Source organism: Panthera pardus, unplaced genomic scaffold (assembly GCF_024362965.1).
Source record: "Panthera pardus isolate Hobbes unplaced genomic scaffold, ASM2436296v1 HiC_scaffold_5, whole genome shotgun sequence".
NCBI classification, from domain to species: Eukaryota; Metazoa; Chordata; class Mammalia; order Carnivora; family Felidae; genus Panthera; species Panthera pardus.
In genome coordinates this window covers 4790270-4808557 of record NW_026526980.1, presented here as the reverse complement: position 1 = coordinate 4808557, position 18288 = coordinate 4790270, and the positions used below count along the sequence as shown (strand labels likewise).

The 18288-nt window shown below is 54.4% G+C and overlaps 1 protein-coding gene across 9 annotated transcripts in view; it reads right to left on the bottom strand.

Annotated features, from left to right (window-relative positions):
* CLEC16A (C-type lectin domain containing 16A) overlaps window positions 1–18288 on the bottom strand; it is a 201717-nt gene that overhangs the window by 103353 nt on the left and 80076 nt on the right. For all 9 annotated transcript variants that reach the window (XR_008419366.1, XR_008419367.1, XR_008419368.1 and 6 more), the window contains exons 13-17: window positions 16954–17076; window positions 13650–13759; window positions 12857–12901; window positions 10221–10271; window positions 6841–6969 (exon numbers count right to left, since the gene is read on the bottom strand). Coding sequence is in view for 6 of the 9 variants with exons in the window: in XM_053894494.1 (XP_053750469.1) it covers window positions 6841–6969; window positions 10221–10271; window positions 12857–12901; window positions 13650–13759; window positions 16954–17076 (458 nt within the window). In the remaining 3 variants the exon portion in view is untranslated. The remainder of the gene's footprint in view (window positions 1–6840; window positions 6970–10220; window positions 10272–12856; window positions 12902–13649; window positions 13760–16953; window positions 17077–18288) is intronic.

Here is an 18288-nt window from a genome sequence, read left to right as displayed (position 1 = left end):
TCACTGCGGCCACTCGATAGCTGGGCACGGGGGAGGGCACGGGGACAAACCACCGTCACCACTGTCGCCACTGGCGAGCCACAGGGCGATGAGCGCCAGCCCACTTTTGGTCTTCTTGTTTACAGTTCTGAGGCTACAGGCTTGGCCCACTGACTGGGGAGGCGGCCCTTCGTAAGACAAGGTGCCTCCCAAAACAAGGCAGGGGCGGGGCGGGGGCGGGGAGGCAAATTCCTGCCTCTGCCTCCAAAGAGCGGGGCTTTCGCTGGCTCCCGATGACCCAGGCCACAAGGATACCCACCCGCACGTGGAAAGCCTCATCTGGCCGTGGCCTGCAACTGGCAAGAGACCTGAGCCACTCTCTTGATCTCCTAACGTAGAAAACCGGAAGAACAATCCTACGTCCTGGATGCATTCTGAGGTCACGCCAAAGTACTAGAGGAAGATAAGCTTTTATATCGCAGTGAGAGTGGCAGCTGCATCAGTATCGGTCTGATTGTTCTTATCAGCTTTTTAAAGCACAGTCTTCGTAAGACGTCTGCAACAATCTGAAGAGAAAGAAGTGTGGCTTCGTTTCCTTAAAATCGAAACGGCAATTATGAAGCAGCCACCGCGTGCCAGGCACCGTGGGCACCTCACTGCAGCGTCAAAGCCGTGACACGGGAAGAGACGGAACGGGGAGAGGCAGACTGAACCAAGGTCACAGGGCTGATGATGCCTGAGCTGGGGTTGGAACCGGGAATGTCTGATGCTTGTGGCACTTAACCAAGCACACGAAGAAATTCACACGCCTGTGCCGGCCTGAGCACAGAAAGCCCAAGATGTGGGTGGTCATTTGAACTACACGGCCATCTGAACTCTCAAATAATGAGTCACGGGCCTCGGATGGGACCAAAAAAGGCCCATCGGTCAGGTCCAAGCTGAGTGAATGGTTCATTTCTGTGTCAAAAACCCATTCCTCCCGGGGTTCTGAGGGCAAAGAAATCAAGCAGGACCCTCCTCGCTGGGGGTTGAGAACAGAAATGTGTGTGGCTTTCTACAGACCATCACTCTGAGAACCAAAACCTTCCAATATAAAAGTTCAGAACTTGGCTCCTAGGAGAGACCTTTCTGGTAACACATCTGCTTTGGCTCTGCAAGCAACAAATGGCAGGTATTTCCAGAAATACCAAATGATAATAATAATAATAACAATAATAATAGAATAAAAATGTGAAGAATACAGAACATAAAATCAACGCCCCGAAAATACTTTTCCTGGCTCTTGCCCCAGTTAAGAGAAGGAAGAGGGTGTGAAAAGCCCATGCCCACGAGAGAGGACGGACCCCACAGGGCCAGGTGCTCCATTCGGACTAAAGATGGGGGTCCCGTGGGGGTCCTACAGGGTCCACCAGGCACGTTGACTAGCCACACAAGTCCAAGAATCCACAAAAGAGAGATAAAACACCAGGATCAAGGCCCTCAAATTCATCCCACAGCCCCCTAAACAATAACACCCCCTCTACTCACCAGAGTCCTGCCAGGTACTAGCGAGGCAAGACCGCGACATCTCACTGAAGCCTTTTAACAACTCTGCGTGGTTCCCATTTTACAGACGGGAACGCAAAGCCCGGGGATGTGAGGCAGCCTGCCCACAGTGACTCGGCTAATAACCAGACTCCAAACTCTGTATTCTTCCAACCATATGCCTTTGCCTTCAAAAGATTTAAGGCTTGGGACCCAGGCTTTTATTGAGCGCTTCTCTGGACTTTGCCAAATAAACATGCAATTTGTCAAGTTTTACTAAAAAGGAAAAAGGACTCATTACTCTTTCTGAAGCTTCCACAGAATGCCAGGAAGGCGGACGGACTCTGGAAGAACACATTCGTTTTGGACAGGAGTGACAGCTGAGCATGCTCAAGTACCAAGAAGAGACGCGTCCTGCGTGCTCCAGTGCCCCCAAGAGCCGAGTTCTACGAGGGGGTCGTGGGGAACGAGTTCGCCAAGTGGGGCAGGACGGCTTCGGGCTCAGACGGACCTAGGTGAGTCACACGAATCCCCCGAGCCCAGGTGCGAGTTCTGGGAATGGGGGGTACCCACCGGCCCCGATCTCAGGGGCCACCGCAGAGGCACACCCCCCGAGCCCTGAGGCTGCCCCGTATACGGCGCTCAGGTCCAGCCCTCTCGCCACTGCCCCTGCCACACCTGCAAGCCACGGAGTTTAGGGGGCAGTCGCCCAGGTTAGAAGCCCACCAGGCTGTGGAAGTGGCCGCCAAGCGTCAGTCCTTCTTAATGGGACGCCGAAGCAGTGTAAAGTGGGCACAGCCCGTTGGGAAAGCGCCTTGCCAGGATGTACAGTGTCACGCAAAAAACGTTCATACCCTTTGAAGCGGAAACTCCACTTCTGGGAACTTATCCTAAAGAAATAAGCCAGGAGAAAGAAAACACTGTATTCGTGAAGCTGCTCATGACAGTTTAGCTGAAAATAACGTGATCCCGGAAGCAACCAGGATATCGAACCAGCAGAAAGATGCCTAAGTCATGGCAGAAGTCACCAGATAAACTTTCAGGCCCCGGTAAGAGATTCGACTTGCGACGACCGCGTCACAACAAGGAGAGCTTCCTGATTCTGCTGCAGGATGGAGAAAGGGCAGGGAGGGGCCTGGAAGCGAGGCCACAAGGCACCCTTCCTGCCTCCATGAGAAGACACGCTTGCAAACAAAGGCAGGGAGGAGACGCGAAAAGTGTCTTGGGTGATGAAATCACGGGAAATTCTTTCCCCTCCACTTTTAGAACCTCACAAGATGTTCTTTCATGCGTAATACACGTCCAGAGAGGAAAGCAAAATATCCTATTTCCTCACGGTCAACAGCGATAAACACAAAACCTGTGTGTGGTTTTACGTGGGGATTGGGAACAGAATTCAGGGACAAATAAAATTTCACACAAATACATTTGTTTCCTAATGGCTTCCCAGATTACCACGGAAAGGTAGCTACTGGATTAAAACCAGATTTTGATGTTCACCAAAATTCCTCTAACTCTTCTCTAGCCTTAAGCTTCAGGAGACCACGAAAAACTCTCTTTCCTTCCCTCCTCAGATGCTAGACTGCTTCACCGCACAGTAAGTACTTCCTGAGCACCTTCTGTCTGCCAGGCACCTTGCAGCCCGTCTTTCCAACTACCTTGGGCAGGAGCTGAGACACAGAACACACGAGCAACCTGAGGCTCAATGAGGTTGAACAACTTGCCCAATGTCACACAGCTGGAGCTGGCACTGAACTTGGTTGGTCTCACCAGCCTGTGTTCTTTCTAAACTGCTTCTCTCACTGCCTCTGGGAGGGGCCCAGCCCAAGTCCCCATTTCTGCTTACACGTTCTCATCAGACCCCAGTAGTTCCCAGGACCTTCGTTTCTACGTGAACTTCCCTTACCAGCTGGCATGGCTCAGTGGCTCTCTTGCTATTTTGGTCTCGTTTTATAATCTCCATTCACTGTCTATTCTGGCATTTTGCGCAGTACCTAGAAAATGCTCAACACATCTGTCGAATGGAAGAATGCGCAAGAGGCACAACGTGACTTTCAGCGCTGGGTGCCTCCCCATGGCCTGCGAGGCCCGGTCACCCTCCTGTCTTATCCCGTTCCCTTCACTCAGCCTGCCGGTCACCCTGCTTCTTGAACATGCCGTGCTCATTCACATCTTGAACTCTGTACTCAAATGTCCCCTCACCCCGGTTCACTTCTGTGCCCTCGGGCACAGCATCTGGCATACGGTGAGTGTCCAGGGGCTCTCTGAAGAATGTAGGGAGAACTGTTTTACAAGTTAGGAATGATGTATTATTAAGGGTTGTTTGAACTTCCTTCAACAAGTCCTTAAGGAAACAGAAGGGATTTCTGAAAAGGGTCAGCCTCCTAAAAGTTAAAAAAGTTTCCTTGGTGGAAAAAAAAGAAGAAGAAAACCTTTGAATCCAAAAGGATGAAATGGAATGTTCTTTGGATACAAGCAAAGAACTTGAAAGAAACCACATAAGCCCTCAATTGCTTGCTAAACCATACACTTCCTTTAGCTCAAATTCAAAGCACACTGCTGCGTTCTGATGTCTGAAATGGGCTAAGGATTCTGGAGCTTCTGGAGGATTCTAGACAGCTCCTTGAAATAGGAACAGCACTGAGGTGAGTGGCCAAAACTCCCCTTCAGAAATCTGAAGTCACAAAGGAAAGCTTCTCTAAGGTAGATGGCTTTGCTCTGAGATGGCCGGCCCTCTTTTCTACCATTCGGCCACCTTCTCGCGGGCTCTAAACCCAGGGGCCCTGAGGCTTCAGAGTTGCTTTTATAAACTTGTCACACAGACGAAGACTAAACAAGAGACCCCAGGGAAGCGCAGACATTGCCAACGCTGCCTGCACTCGGTTAGTTGGGCTACGCATCCCATCTGCGGCAAGGGAGGCAGGCCGCTTACAACCAAGTGAGGTGTAAGGGGCAAAGAGAAGAAGGAGGCCCGGACCACCAGCAACTACTACCGGCCTGGGGCGCCTGGGTGGCTCAGTCGGTTAAGCATCCGACTCTTGATTTCGACTCAGGTCACGATCTCACAGTTCATGATTTTGAGCCCTGCCTTGGTCTCTGCACTGACAGTGCAGAGCCTGCTTGGGATTCTCTCTTTCTCCCTCTCTCTGTCCCTTCCCTGCTCATGCACTCTCTCAAAATAAATAAACTTAAAAAAAACAAAGAAAAGAAAAATATCTATTAAAAAAAAAAAGGACTACTACTGGCCTTTCGTGTTCTGCCTTTCACTGACTCCCCACAATACCTCTGGCAAGGGCAGGGACATGCTCCTCTCAGATGGGTAAAGGAACCCCAAAGCCCAAGCAACCCTCCTTCTGCCATCTGCCCCACCCCTGAATTTCTCCCATTCTCTCCTGTGGACCATGACCGTCTGCCCTGGGCTGGCAGGGCCTGATGTCAGCAATCAGCTACCAAGGCCAAGGTCCTGGCTGGGCTCTAAGGCCCCTGAGATCAGCTCCCTCCAGCCTCATCACTTCCCATTGGGCCTCCCTCGCTCTGCGCTCCAGCCATGTCCCTTCCCTAGAGGTGTTGGAATGAGCCACATCTCCCTGGTGCTCTGCACCCCCTGGCTGCCCGGCCTATCCCTCTGGTGCCCGTGCCACCTCGCTCCCAGGCGGGATTAAGAGCCTGACCCCATATTCCTTAAACTGATGATGCTGCCTTTCCTACCCTGGCCTCTAGACTCTGACTCCTAGATGACTGAGGTGGTGTATTCCACGTCCCTGGTGCCCAGAACCACGTAGGACTGATAAATATGACGAAGGTGGCAGTAGGGAGTGGCAGGTCAGAGTGGCTAAGAGGGTAGCTCTGGAGGCCACGCTGCCCGAGCCGAGTCCTGGCTCCTGCTACTTATCAGCTGGGGGACCTTGAGCAAATCACTGGACCTCTTCATGCCTCAGTTTCTTCCTCTGTGAGATGGGTTAAATTTAGCACAGTCTCCTAGGACAATTGTAAAATTACATCAGGAGGTTCATACTGAGAACTGATATGAAGACTCACTTTCTGTCAGACATGAGCTCCTACAAGCATTAAGAAAACTGGGGGACCACGAACCAGAAAGAAGGCAGTACCAACACAGAGCAGGAGCTCTCAACATTCACAGCCTTCTGGACCTCGCTCTGGCTCAGACAGGGTGGGTCCTGTGGTGAGGTCTGCGGGTCTGGTCAGACGGCAGGGAACGCGGATGGACTTAAAACACACAGGTCCGACTTCCTCTGCGTCCCCCGCCACCCCGTGCCTCCAAGGCGAAATCACCGCCTGGGCAGAGGAAGCCCACGGAATCTTCCTGTTTGAGGCCAATCCAGCAGGTGACTCCTGGTTGTCAAAATCCAAGAACGAACACCTCTGTGGCTCTGGTTAGCCTGGGATTAACTCAGAAGAAGAGGGCAAGGGATTCATCTCATTTATCCGTTCATGTCTCCAGGGAATGCTTTTCTAGGAAGAGGTGACAGTGCTTTCTAAAGTAGTTTGGTTTTTTTTTTTAATGTTTTTATTTATTTTTGAGACAGAGAGAGACAGAGCGCAAGCAGGGGAGGGGCAGAGAGAGAGGGAGACACAGAATCCCAAGGGGCTCCAGGCTCTGAGCCGTCAGCACAGAGCCCGATGGGGGGCTCAAACTCACAGGCTGTGAGATCACGACCTGAGCTGAAGTCAGACGCTCAACGGACTGAGCCGCCCAGGCGCCCCAAGGTGACGCTGCTTTCTAAGAAAGAAGCTGATCTTACGAGAGAGATAGCATACCGTGAAGAACCCTGCGAGACTGCTTCAGAAAAAAAGCGCTGATAAGGGGTGGTTCTGAGAACTAATGTGCCCGCCACACACGGAGGCAAGCAGGCAGGGCGAGAATCGCAGTCTCCTTAGCGGGTGCCTGCCTGGAGATCCCTCAGATACCTTAACACCACACCATCTCGGGCGGGGGTGCTGAGCCTCTCTGGGCCAGAGTTTCACACGGGCCTCACCTGCGCTGCCTGCCCTCTGTTCACCCCCCTGCCCCCGGTGCCCGCAGCGGCCCGGAGGCTTTCTCTCACAGCCTGGGGCTGGGGGTCGCGCCCTGCACCAGCGAAGGCAGCCTGCCCGGCACCGCGCCGCGGAATTTCAACCCTGCGTTAGCAAGGGGCAGGTCCCCTTGAGAAGTCTGTCCGGGCGGCAGGGCGCGAGGGGGGCGCCCGTCCGCCCGCTGTCCGGACACGGGGTGGACGGCGGGCTCCCGACCTGCCGGAAGACCCTCCCTCCCGGCCCCGGCGGCGGCCCCGGCAGACGGCAGCCCAGGAGAGGTGGGTCCCACCTGCGCTCACTCACCCGCCGCGTCTTCTCCACGTCGCCGCACGGCAGCCGCTTCACGAAGTCGATGCCGGTCAGCGGCGTGCCCGTCGGGGGCAGCAGGATAGAGGCGTCCATCATGAGGTACTCCACGTTCATGGGCTTCATCTGGAAGAGAGACATCACAGGAAACCTCACCGCAGGGAGGGAGGGGCCGGGGCAGGTTACACGGGCCCCTCATCTCACCCGCCAACAGCCAACGGGTACAGCGCGCCCACGTTAAGGCTGGCACGAGGCCTCGAGGCGGCCAGACGTGCGGGACGCGAGCCTTTCTTTCCCGAGACGCAGAGTTTTCCTTCCCCTGAACTGACAGCTCGGACACCCTTGACGAGTTGCCTCCGTGCTGTGGCAAGCTGTGCTTTCCCACCCTCTCGGGCCCCTCCACCCAGCGGGGAGCGGGTCCCTGACCGCAGCCTCCTCCCTCTCTCTGTACTCCCCAGAGTGACGACGACAGACCTGGCGAGGGCAGCCCCCCGTTGGTGGAGAGCAGACCACTGACTGAAGGCAGGCAGTGAGCTACAGATCCTATTTAGTCCCCCCGAAGACTCCGGAAGGGATGTTTCCCAGTCCGCCGACAAGACGGAGACTCAGCTGGCTCCAGACGCCCTACGACTCCTGCCACATGACCACCGACCTACTTCCTTCCTCAGCCGCTCAGCATCTTAGCTGGGATCAGAAAAACAAAGCTACGCAGTGAGCACCTACTAAGTTCCGGGCACCTGTGGGGCTCACCTACCACTGGACGGGAGTGCTGATGCTGTCCCGTGTTACAGAGGGGAACACCGAGCCCTGAGAAAGCGCGTATGCCCACAGCCGCTGGGCCAGACAGGAGCGGGACTGTCTGCCTAGCTCCACACCACTTCCAGGAAGTCTTCTCTGATGACTACGATGAATGGTAACAACATCTCCCCTCCTGGAACTTTGCTGCCTCAGTACTGACACTGAATGTGCATGCATCGTTGGACAGAGACACTTCATTTACCAGACACCCTAAAGGAATGACATTTCCTATATAGGTAAATGTCCTAGAGATTTAATTTTACTGCTTCAAGCATCACATGCTGTTTTAGGTATCTTTTTTTTTTTTTTAATATGTGAGTGATTTTTTTTTTAACGTTTATTTATTTTAAGATAGAAAGCAAGCGGAGAGAGGCAAAAAGAAAGGGAGAGGCAGAATCCCAAGAAGGCTCTGTGCTGTCAGCACAGAGCCTGACATGGGGCTTGATCCCAGGAACTGTGACATCATCATCTGAGCCAAAATCAAGAGTTGGACGCTTAACCGACTAAGCCGCCCAGGCGCCCCTTTATCTATCTATCTATCTATCTATCTATCTATCTATCTATCTACCTACCTACCTACCTACCTATCTATTTTAAAGAAGGTGGGCTTCAATCCTATCACTTTTTTTCCCTCCTGAAACACACAGCTAACTATACACGCATGTGTGGTGAGGGCCCAGCTGTCTGTGCTAAGCAGCCAAGGAGACAGCACACCCTGCCTGCCTCTTCCTCTGGGCCGCTGTAAGCAGTTTCCTCCAAAGGCCTGGGGTCCCTCCTCCCAAGTCCCTTTATCCCAGGGCAGGGTGACAGAACCCCATCTCCTGCCCCGGGGCCGCCCTTGGCATCGCCTTCCGGCAGTGCCTTCCGGCCTGCCCTCCACCCCCTGGCAGCCCCCTCCGCTCTGCCCCACCTGTCTCCACCACCTTCCGCAGAACAGCAGACGGCTGCCCTCATTACACCTTCTGCATTAGACAGGAGGTGATTCAGAAATGAATGAGGGTCAAAAATGAAGGCCTGGATTTAGCACAAGGGTCTCCGTGAGCACATCAGCAGCACCCAAGGGCCTATCTCTGCTTCATTTAGCTCAGCGACTGGTTCCTGAAGTCTGACCTAAGGACTAGACTTTCAGGTATGGGGTGTGCCCCCTTTCAGGTTCTCTGGGGTGCCAGACACCGTGCAGGACACACAATGAACATGCGACAAGACAGACAAACGAGGCCGGGGGAGGCCCCTATGGTGGGAGGGAGGGGAACCAAGCACTCATGCACACCGTCTATGGGAAGCACCCCTTCGGTATTACACATCCAGGCCGGGTGCGTGCTGTGGGCCCCATTTTACAGACGGGAAAAATGAAGGCTTAGGATGGAAGCAACCCGTTGAAGGTCACATCGTCAGGAGGTAACAAGAGCAGAAACTGAGCAGGGGTTTAGGACCCCGAGCTTTTCCACATCATCAGGTGACGTACGAGCCTCCCGTTTCAAACAGGAAACCGACCTGTGGAGAACCGCAACGCAGAAGGAGACATCCCGGGGGTGAGACATCCCTAAATCCACTCCACTCCCATTACTGGTCCAAACAAAGAGTAGGACACAGAGACACTCTTCCGGGGGGTCAGGGGAATGATGGGGGGCAGTGGCCACCACCAGGTGTGAGATGCACCTGGGTGACCTACACATCACCAGAGGAGGCCCGGGCACTACTCGGGCACATCTGGAGACGAAGAATGCCAACTTACAACGTTCCCTGTCCGCTGAGGGCCCGGAAGTGCCGAGGGCAGGGGTGTGGTGAGGGCCCAGCAGTCCACCCCCCGGTGAGATGGGCTTGGGAGCCAGGAGCCACTGTGAGCAAGCTGCTTCTGTGTTTGTGACACTGAGGTTCATTGCAACTTCCCGAATCGCTTCACTCTTTGATGAGCAGTGTCCACAAAAAGGGCATTTGTCACCTAATTACTGACTGCCAACGAAGGGGCAGGTGTTAGGGATGCAGAGAAATAAACACGACAGAGAGAGCTGTGTGACCCAATCTCTTCCCATGACCGTGCCTGCCGGACGGAGGCAGACGGGGAGGACTCTAAGCCGGTGCCGTGGATTCGAGGACAAGCAACACGCCGGAACATTCCAGGGGCCCAGCAGAGAAGGGCAGGACACTGCAGGGGAACCGCTCTGCCTTGGAATCCTGGCTCTCACCTCCCTGGCTGGGCAGCCTGGGGCCTCACTCAGCCTCTCGCCTCCTGATCGGTGACAGGAGAGAATGACAGCAGCCACTCCCATCAGGGTGACGCGGGCAGCAAGGGCAGAACTACGTACAACATGCTTTACATTCCTGACGTGGCGTGAGACCTCAGTCAGGGACCATTTTGCACCCAAGTGAATCTTTCCGACCCATCTACGGCACGACCCTAACAGGGGGAGTGAGTGTCATCTGAGATTTCAAAAGTGGCAGCGAGCCAGAGGCACCATTTCCAACTCAGTTCCCCGCCAATCTGTGTCCTTCGGTCAGAAAGGCCCAAGTGAGAATTCTCTCGGTTCCGCAGGACGAGCCGCACAGGCCACGCCAGTGCTTTCTGGCCCCTCACTTACTGTCATGCTCCTGTACTCGTCTTCAAACATGTCCAAAAAAATTTCTTCTCCCTAAAAAGGAAGGAAGGGAGGGAGATTATGCATATTTTTTCCATAAACACCAAAGTATTATAAACTCCACTTCACGGCTTGGGGGGCCATCTGGTTCTCATTAGCGAGTTCTAGAAAATCACCAGGAAGTAAAATACACACGTGAGCACAAACACACACGCTCTCTCAAATGAAAGCCCGGATATCATGTTGCGCCTCTCAACGACTCTCTCCCCCCCCTTTTTTTTTAAGCACGTATAGTTAGATCCCTTCTGTCAAGGCAGCTAATTAAAACAGCAACAAAACACCACCACATAAAATTAAAATATAAATGTGGTTAAAATGGCGAGTGTTCAACATCATGTATTTGTCAAGAACGGTGGGAGAGATGGGGAAGCCCGGCTCAGCTGCCGTGTTCAAACCAGGAGGCGCCACACCTCGGAAAGGAAGCGTGTAATTAAGTATACTTAACGCTAAAATTATACAGCCTGGTCCGTTCATTTTTGAGGCACGCCTGTGAGGCTCTGTAGTTCCGCGGGGCTGTGATGGCTAAGAACTTGGGTCTGAGACATGTACACCAGGGGCCGAATCCCAGCTTCACCTCTCAGAGCCTCTCGCTGGCCCGCTGCAAGACCCGAGTGACAGCCCACATCTACGCGGGTCGCCGTGAGGGTGGCACGGGTCAACCTGAGCACAGAGCCCGCCGTCCGGCCAGGGCTGCTAAATGCGAGCACGGTCATTATGGGCACCACTGGATGGAGCACAGCTGGGGAGGGGAGGGGAGGGGAGATTCAGCTGAATGCATCTGGACTATTGGAACTGTCCTGTCTCTCTCCTAAGTCCTGAATCACACATCCACAAACACAAATACATGGGCAGGGTGGGAATGGAAGAGATCCTTTATACATTTTTCCAGTATAAGTTCCACGTAAGAACCACAGAAATCACGACCCTGGAAATATCCAACACCTTCTGAGATATTATACTTAGGACCTTACAGGATTGTATTATATGTAAGACCTTATAAGTAAAACTTACAGGATAAAAGAACAATCTGGGTAGGGAGAAGGGAGCTGCAATTCAAATATAGCTCTCCTTTCACTAATGGTGAAGAAAACCCTCTGGGCAAATGTCTACCTATGTATCTCTGTCTTTCGGTTTTTGCAATGCAAGACTTTCTGTGGGGGGTGGGGGGCAGGGGACAAACTAAGAGCAGTTATCCTGGAAAGAGACCCAAAGATGACTAATGCAGCCGTGAGGCCTCCGCTTTCTCCTGGGCTTTGCCGAGGACGTGTATCCTCGCTGAGGCCAAGCCTCTTGCGATGGTCTAAGGGGAGCCTGGGATTTCCTCCCCTGTGCGTGGGGGCCCGCAAGGGTCCACCCTTGGCTGGGTGTGCCCACCATGCTGCAGCTGCACGGGGTCGTCTGAGCCTGACGAGGTGGATCCTAGATTACAAGGCCTGCTTTTCTCTCAATGAACATGGACAATAATGGGCAGTGGCTTAAAAAGCTTCTGGCAAAGAAAAGAGTTCTGGTGCCTATGTGCCTATAATTCATGGCAGTTTAAAGAGAATACAAAAAATCAAAGAGGTTGAACAACAAGAAAATGGCAGCGCTAACACCTTTCTCCTCATCAGCCAAACGACAAGGGGAAACTGTGGCTAACTGGACCTGGAAAGACCTGACGCAGAGGTCGAAAACCAGGAAGGGACTAGGTCCATGTCAATATGGATTAATCCACCTACCGCTGACAAATTACATGCTTCCCTAAGGAATACATCATGCCCTAGATAAGAATGACACAAAACCATCACAAGGAGATATTTCAAAACTAAACATCTGGAATCCGAAGAGGAATCTACAAATTTCTCTGTTACTCAAAGTCATGGTGGTCCTTTACAAAATCTCACTACCCCTAATGATAAACCTCTAGAAGCCTGTACGAGGTTTCCTGGCACACAGGTCTATAAATAATGTACATGCAGGGGTGCTTGGGTGGCTCAGTCGGTTAAGCGTCCGACTGCGGCTCAGGTCATGATCTTGTGGTTTGTGAGTACAAGCCCCGTGTCGGGCTCTGTGCTGACAGCTCGGAGCCTGGAGCCCGTTGGGATTCTGTGTGTCCCTCTCTCTCTGCCCCTTCCCCACTCATGCTTGCTCTCTCTCTCTCTCTCTCAAAAATAAAATATTAAAAAAATAACGTACATGCATATAATTCATAAATTCACATACAATTCAAAGTTACTTTACGTGAAAAACATAATTCATGCACCTATTAATTTACATATGTGACTTAGTCATGTGCAGGTGTAAGTAATTCACAACTTATATGTAAATTCAGCAATACACAAATTCACACGTGACTGATAAACCGTCCGCAGTAGCACTGAATCCTCAACAGGTGCCCTGGTAAGAGAAGCAGGGGGAGACCAGGGACTGGGGACTGGGACAGCGTCCGGGCACTGGGACGCTGCACACGGGTCACTAGGGAAGCACAGGCACACAGAGCAGCCACGGACTTGTGACCTTCACGTGCGTATGCCCACACACTACAGTCCCAGTTACGTGACCCACACCACACTGCCGTCCCCTGTGCTCTGGCAACGTACCTTATAAAAATGCCGTACCAAGTGAACGCTTTCTTCTCTGGCACCCTGTGAAAACAGAGGGAGGTGGGGAGGGAGGGCAGGGAGTCGCGTGAGTTACTAATTCCAAAATTTGAGAGCATGTAAAACAGGGGAGAGGCCGGGCTAATCTCCTTAAATCTATCTAGTGGTTCGTAATGTGAGAGGGAGGGAGGGTGAGCTCAAAATAAAAACAGGGCAAAAGAGAGGTGATTCAAGGTGGTGACAGGGGAAGGTGGTAACACCGAGTTGGGTGGGGGCAGCGGGTTATAAAATATGGCCATGGTGACTCCGTTTTTATACATGTGTGTGTATCTGGAGAGACACCCAGCAAAGCGTCAACTCGGGTTGCTACTTTTTCCCCCCTGTACTTTCCAAATTTTCTCAAATAAACATGAAAAATAAGGGGAAAGGCAATAAAAACTATTTAAAAACAACAGATGCAGGTATTGGCACAATAAACCGTAAGTAAATAAGAAGCGTGCGTGTGTTTGAATATGTATAAAATCTCTGTAATGCAGAAAGGAGAATAATACAATTCCGGTGACAAATATAAGGCCGGTAACTGTAACAGAAACCACACAAATTCAGTAACTAGGCAGGTTCATCGGGCCAGTCTCGGAGGAAGGGCAGTTCTTCTGGAGAGGCATCGGGGCCATTACGCCCTGCTTCTCGCTGGTGCCGCGGACGCTGGGGCTCCGATCCGGATCCAGCAGCTTCCTGCCCACCGCCTCCATCCCTTCCGGGGGAACACGGGCCGCGGGGGCGGGGCCCTCACCTCCAGGCAGGCCAGGTGCACGTCCTTCATGATGCAGCCCGCGCTGGCCACGACTTGCTGCTTTAGGAGCAGGCAGCTCAGCTCCAGCGTCGCCAACCGGATCTTCCCATCTGCACAGGAAAGCTGGGTCAGCCTCGCACACCCTGGCGGGAAGCCCTCAAATACAGCTTCTCGCCTTTATCGCTTTGAGGTTAACAGGTGACGGGCCCTGGACACCCAGTGGGGACACGGAGGGAAACCCACGGGCCAACCCCTCCCCAGTCAATGACAACAGAATGTACCCACACCGCCCATGCCAGGTACTCCCCTGCACCCCCTTTATCAGGGGAGAGGAGGCAGGAAAAAGATTGTTACTATTTATTACTGGAGGCTGAAAAAGTGGCCGTCTGTGGTTGCTCTGCTTGGCTGGGTTCCTTCCTCTTTTCAGGAACAAGCACCCCCACTTTCGTTTGGAGAATCACCAACTCCACTCCTGGGCATGCAATTTGGGTGCAGCCGGTCCCTCCCCTCTGTCCCAGGGACAGGCACATCGGCCAGGCTGGTCAGATGCCCTATCTCTCTGGTCACGGTGACTGAGGGAGGGACGGGCGAGGGAGCCAGTCAGCCAATAAGGCTCAATTCCACACCGTGCTGGAACCACCGGGCAAGAGAACCTCTCCTCGCGCTGGGCCGAGAGCAGCACGGGCACAGTGGTGGGGCCTGAGTGGCACCAGACCGGGATCCACACTGGCCACCCCGCACCCTCGCCGGAGTTTCGAATCTTCTGTTCGGGGTTCTACAAACTGCCCACCCCCTCCCCCACAGCCCACCCTTTCCCCCAGACCGCCCAGAGTATGTCTGGCAGGCCCAGAGCCCGAGGAGAGAAGGGCACACACACAGCAGTAGAGTCCAGAAACAGTCTTAACGACTTGAGCTTCGGTACCCGGCTGCGCCTGAAGCCAGCACTGAAGTCACAGAAGACCTCAAGTCACACAAGCCAGTAGTTTTGTTTCTGTCTGGATTGCCTCGGCCAGTCTGAGTATGGGTTTCTGTCCATGACCGATCCACCTGCTATGCTACTGTGAACCGGGCACCGTGCTGGGCACTGTACGGACCCCTCCCTCGAGAAGTCTCTACAAAAACCCACCGCTATGGGCACTCTAAAGACTGGGGTTTAGACAAGCGAAGTGACTTGTCCAAAGCTTCACCCCGGGCGGTAGTGGACTCCAGGGGCTCTGAATGCCAAAAGCCCCGTGGAGCACAGCTCCTAGAAGCATCTGTGACTGCCTGATGGGAGGGCACCCTGCTCCTAGGCAGACTCCTCCCTGCGTCTTTAAGCTCGTTTCTGGGGAGACGGCTCGATGTGGAAGAAGGGCCAAGAGAGGAGGAAGTCTCAAGGCTGCAGCCCTGAGGCCCTGGGAACCCTGAGGACCGGGACAGGCTACCGGGAAAAACTCGAGGCAGACGCACGAGTGCTCACCTCCCTGCCCATCCTTTTCCTGCTTCACGTGTCAGGAGGGGAACCGGAGAAGAGGGAAGCATTTACTGGGAGAGGCTGCTTGGTCTCAGCTCCAAGGCTCTCTCTCAGGGCCCCACGGGCCCAGCGTGAACACAGCCCCGCAGGCTGTGCCCACCCACCACCCGCCTCCCACCTCCAGCTCTCCGGGGCTCAGTCTCGCTGCTGCCTGCCCCTCCGCGGAACCCCCCTGGCTCAGCCACGACACCCCTGCGGCCGCCTCCAGGCGACTGGGATGTGATCTTCCACCAAGACCCTTCTTCCTTTGCAAGCTCCTGGCAGGCGCAGACTTCCTGCCACTGGCCCCGTTAAGGGGCTGCTGTCCCTCCCCACCCTGGAGGCTCCTCTCCAACATTCAGACCACGCTCTGCCATCCTCAACCACTGAGCCACACCTGCTGACAGAGCCCCTGCCAACTGCCCCCTGAGCCAACCTCTGTTCCCCATACTGGACCTTTCGGTAGAAACTGACCCCACCAAGTGCCCTTGGTCCTGAGCCACACCTGTCTCTCTCGCGCCCCTTTTCTTCCGTGTGGGACCCGGCTCAGGCTCCCGTGCTGGCTGTCCCTCTTCGTCACCTTGAGATACCTGTAGTGGCCCAGGGCTTGGTCCCCGATATGCCTCTCTTCTCTCCCGTGGCTTTAAACACCAACCCTATGTCTGTGAGTGCCACAGTGTTAGTTCTAGCCCCGAGCACCCCTGAGCTCGAGATTCTATCTCCTCGTGGAGTCGCAGCAGTCTGGGATGCCCAGCCGTGGCTTCCTGGAAGGCATGAGCCACACCCGTCCTGTACTTCCTGGACCCTCGTCATCTGCACACAGCGGCTGGCATGCAGGAGGCACTCGATCAACATTTCTCCGTGGAGCCATCCCCCCAAGCCTCTGTACACCCTCCCCGAAGTCACGCCGGGCTCTGGCCGCTTCGTGGAGCCCACACCCCTTGACTTCTGGAGTCCTCACCTGTTATCAAGACTCCCACCCTTGCCCTTCTCCTGAGCCTGACGTGGGCTCGTCGCCTGACTGCTCCTACTGTACCGCTCAGTGGTTCCCTCTTAACCAGGCCACGTCTCCATTGGGCCCGTTTCTGTGCCCTCTCACACACCCTGATGGCCCATCCCCCTGCCTCTGCAGAGAATCCGCCTGGCAATCAGGGTCCCTCAAGCTCAGCACTGCTGATGTTTTGGGTCAGATAATCCTACGTCATTGGAGGCTGTCCTGTGCACTTGTCCTGTGCAGCATCCCTGACCCCTGGGGGCCAACAGTAACACCTCTTCACGTTGTGACAACCAAAAATGTCCCCAGACATCGTCAAACGTCCCCTGCAGGCAAAGGTGTCTCCACTTAGGAATCACTGTGCTTGGTCACCCCTCCTGTTATTTCTAGCCCTCGCCTTGGCTGAGGATCCTCGGCCAAAACCTCAGAACTGGGCTGACAGGTGCCACACGCTGGGCAGGTCTTGTACCATCAAGGGCCCCTGATCCGAACCTTCCAAACTTCCCTCATGCACACTCTCAGGCTGGTTCGTGCTCAAACGTGGCCTTGGCCTCCCCGAGAGGAGGGTGACACACACTGGCAAAGCTGGCACAAGAAGGGTTGGGTGTGGAAGGAGAAGACAGACAGGGGAGGAAGGAGGAGGAGATCCCGAGGAGAAGACGCGGATGGACAGAGCGGTATGGGTGGCCCAGGGAGGAGCTGAAATCTGCCTGCGCTCTCAGAAAGGCCAGGCCGAGGACCCAGGGCTCCTGGTGCGTGGTCCGGCGGCCCGGTCCCTCTCACTCTACTGCCCCTGTGAGCAGCCACACCCCAGGCACCTGGCTGGGCAGCGTTGTTCATGATCCTGATGAGTCTTTCGGCCAGGAGATGGTTGTAGGTGGTCTTGTCGGCCGCACTGGGCACCGGGAGCTGGATTTGCTCTAGTTTTTCAGGATCCATGCCTGGAACGCACAAAGGGGCAAGCTGTCAGGGGGCCGCCTCATGAGAACCCCGCTCATCCTGAAAGGCGCCCCAGGAGGCGCTGCCCAACCTCGGCGACCCGGGGTCCATCTCCGTGACTTCTGCCACGACCGGTGCTGCCTGAACTAGAGCTCACTGCACAGTTCTCTGAAATGGAACTTGAATCAGTACATATCAAAACGTATCATTTTCTATCCCCACGTGTAAGCTGGAAATCAACATGCTGCCACGCTGACAGGCAGTGTTAAAAAAAAAAAGACAACGCTTTTACATTTTAGTCAAGGATCGTTGACTTGCGTCAACTCATCGCGGCCCAGGCCTGCTCTCTCTGTTAAAGACGGGGCTCGGCGGATCCTTAGGAGGTGCGGAAGGCACGCCAGCCCCGAAAAGTGACACGCTCCCGGACATAAACGGGGGACACGGGAAAGGAGTGACTTCTGCGCGACGTGCCACTCGGCCACCTCATGCTAGGCCTGTGTGCCACCAGAGGCCACCCATAATCGGACACATTCCACGGTGGGGGAAACGCACACGGAGACGAAGCGACCGGACAGAAAGGAAACCGCAGGCACGCCCGGCAGGTGCGCCTCAAGCTCCTGGCAGAGAACTCGATGAGCGGGGCCGGCCACTCGACGAGCACACAGGCGGTGGGTGGGGGGCACCGCACCAGGCGAGGGGCGGTGTCGGCGAAGAGAGACCGGGCTAAGCGCTCGCGACAGAGAGGCGCAAATACAAAGAGGTCGACGGCGCGGATCTACCTTCAAGTGGCCAAGGAATCCTTTTCCTGCCAGTAAACACTGACGGCGTTTCGAACACAACAGACAAGACATGGGAGAGGTGGCTGTGAAGAGGAAACGCGAGGGCACAGAGTCCAGCTGGGCACTGAGTGTCATTTTCCTTGAAGTGGAACCTGGGGGGCCGGGCGAGGGGAAGACCTGTGAGGGCGACTCCGGCAGGCCAGGTGCGGAGAGGGGCCCCGAATCCTTACCCCCCTTCGAAGGTGGCTCTGGAAAAATACACTTACAGAGACAAATGGTTCGCCTGATCCAAGGCTGGAGAGCTGAATGGATTGTTTGCGCTTGAAGCACGTCTTTTCCTGTTATTCTACCAAAGGGGGAAGGTGACACTTCTCGGAACTCTTGAAATACGGCCCCTTGAGTACTAGATGACGCTTCATTTAGAACCTTGACAAA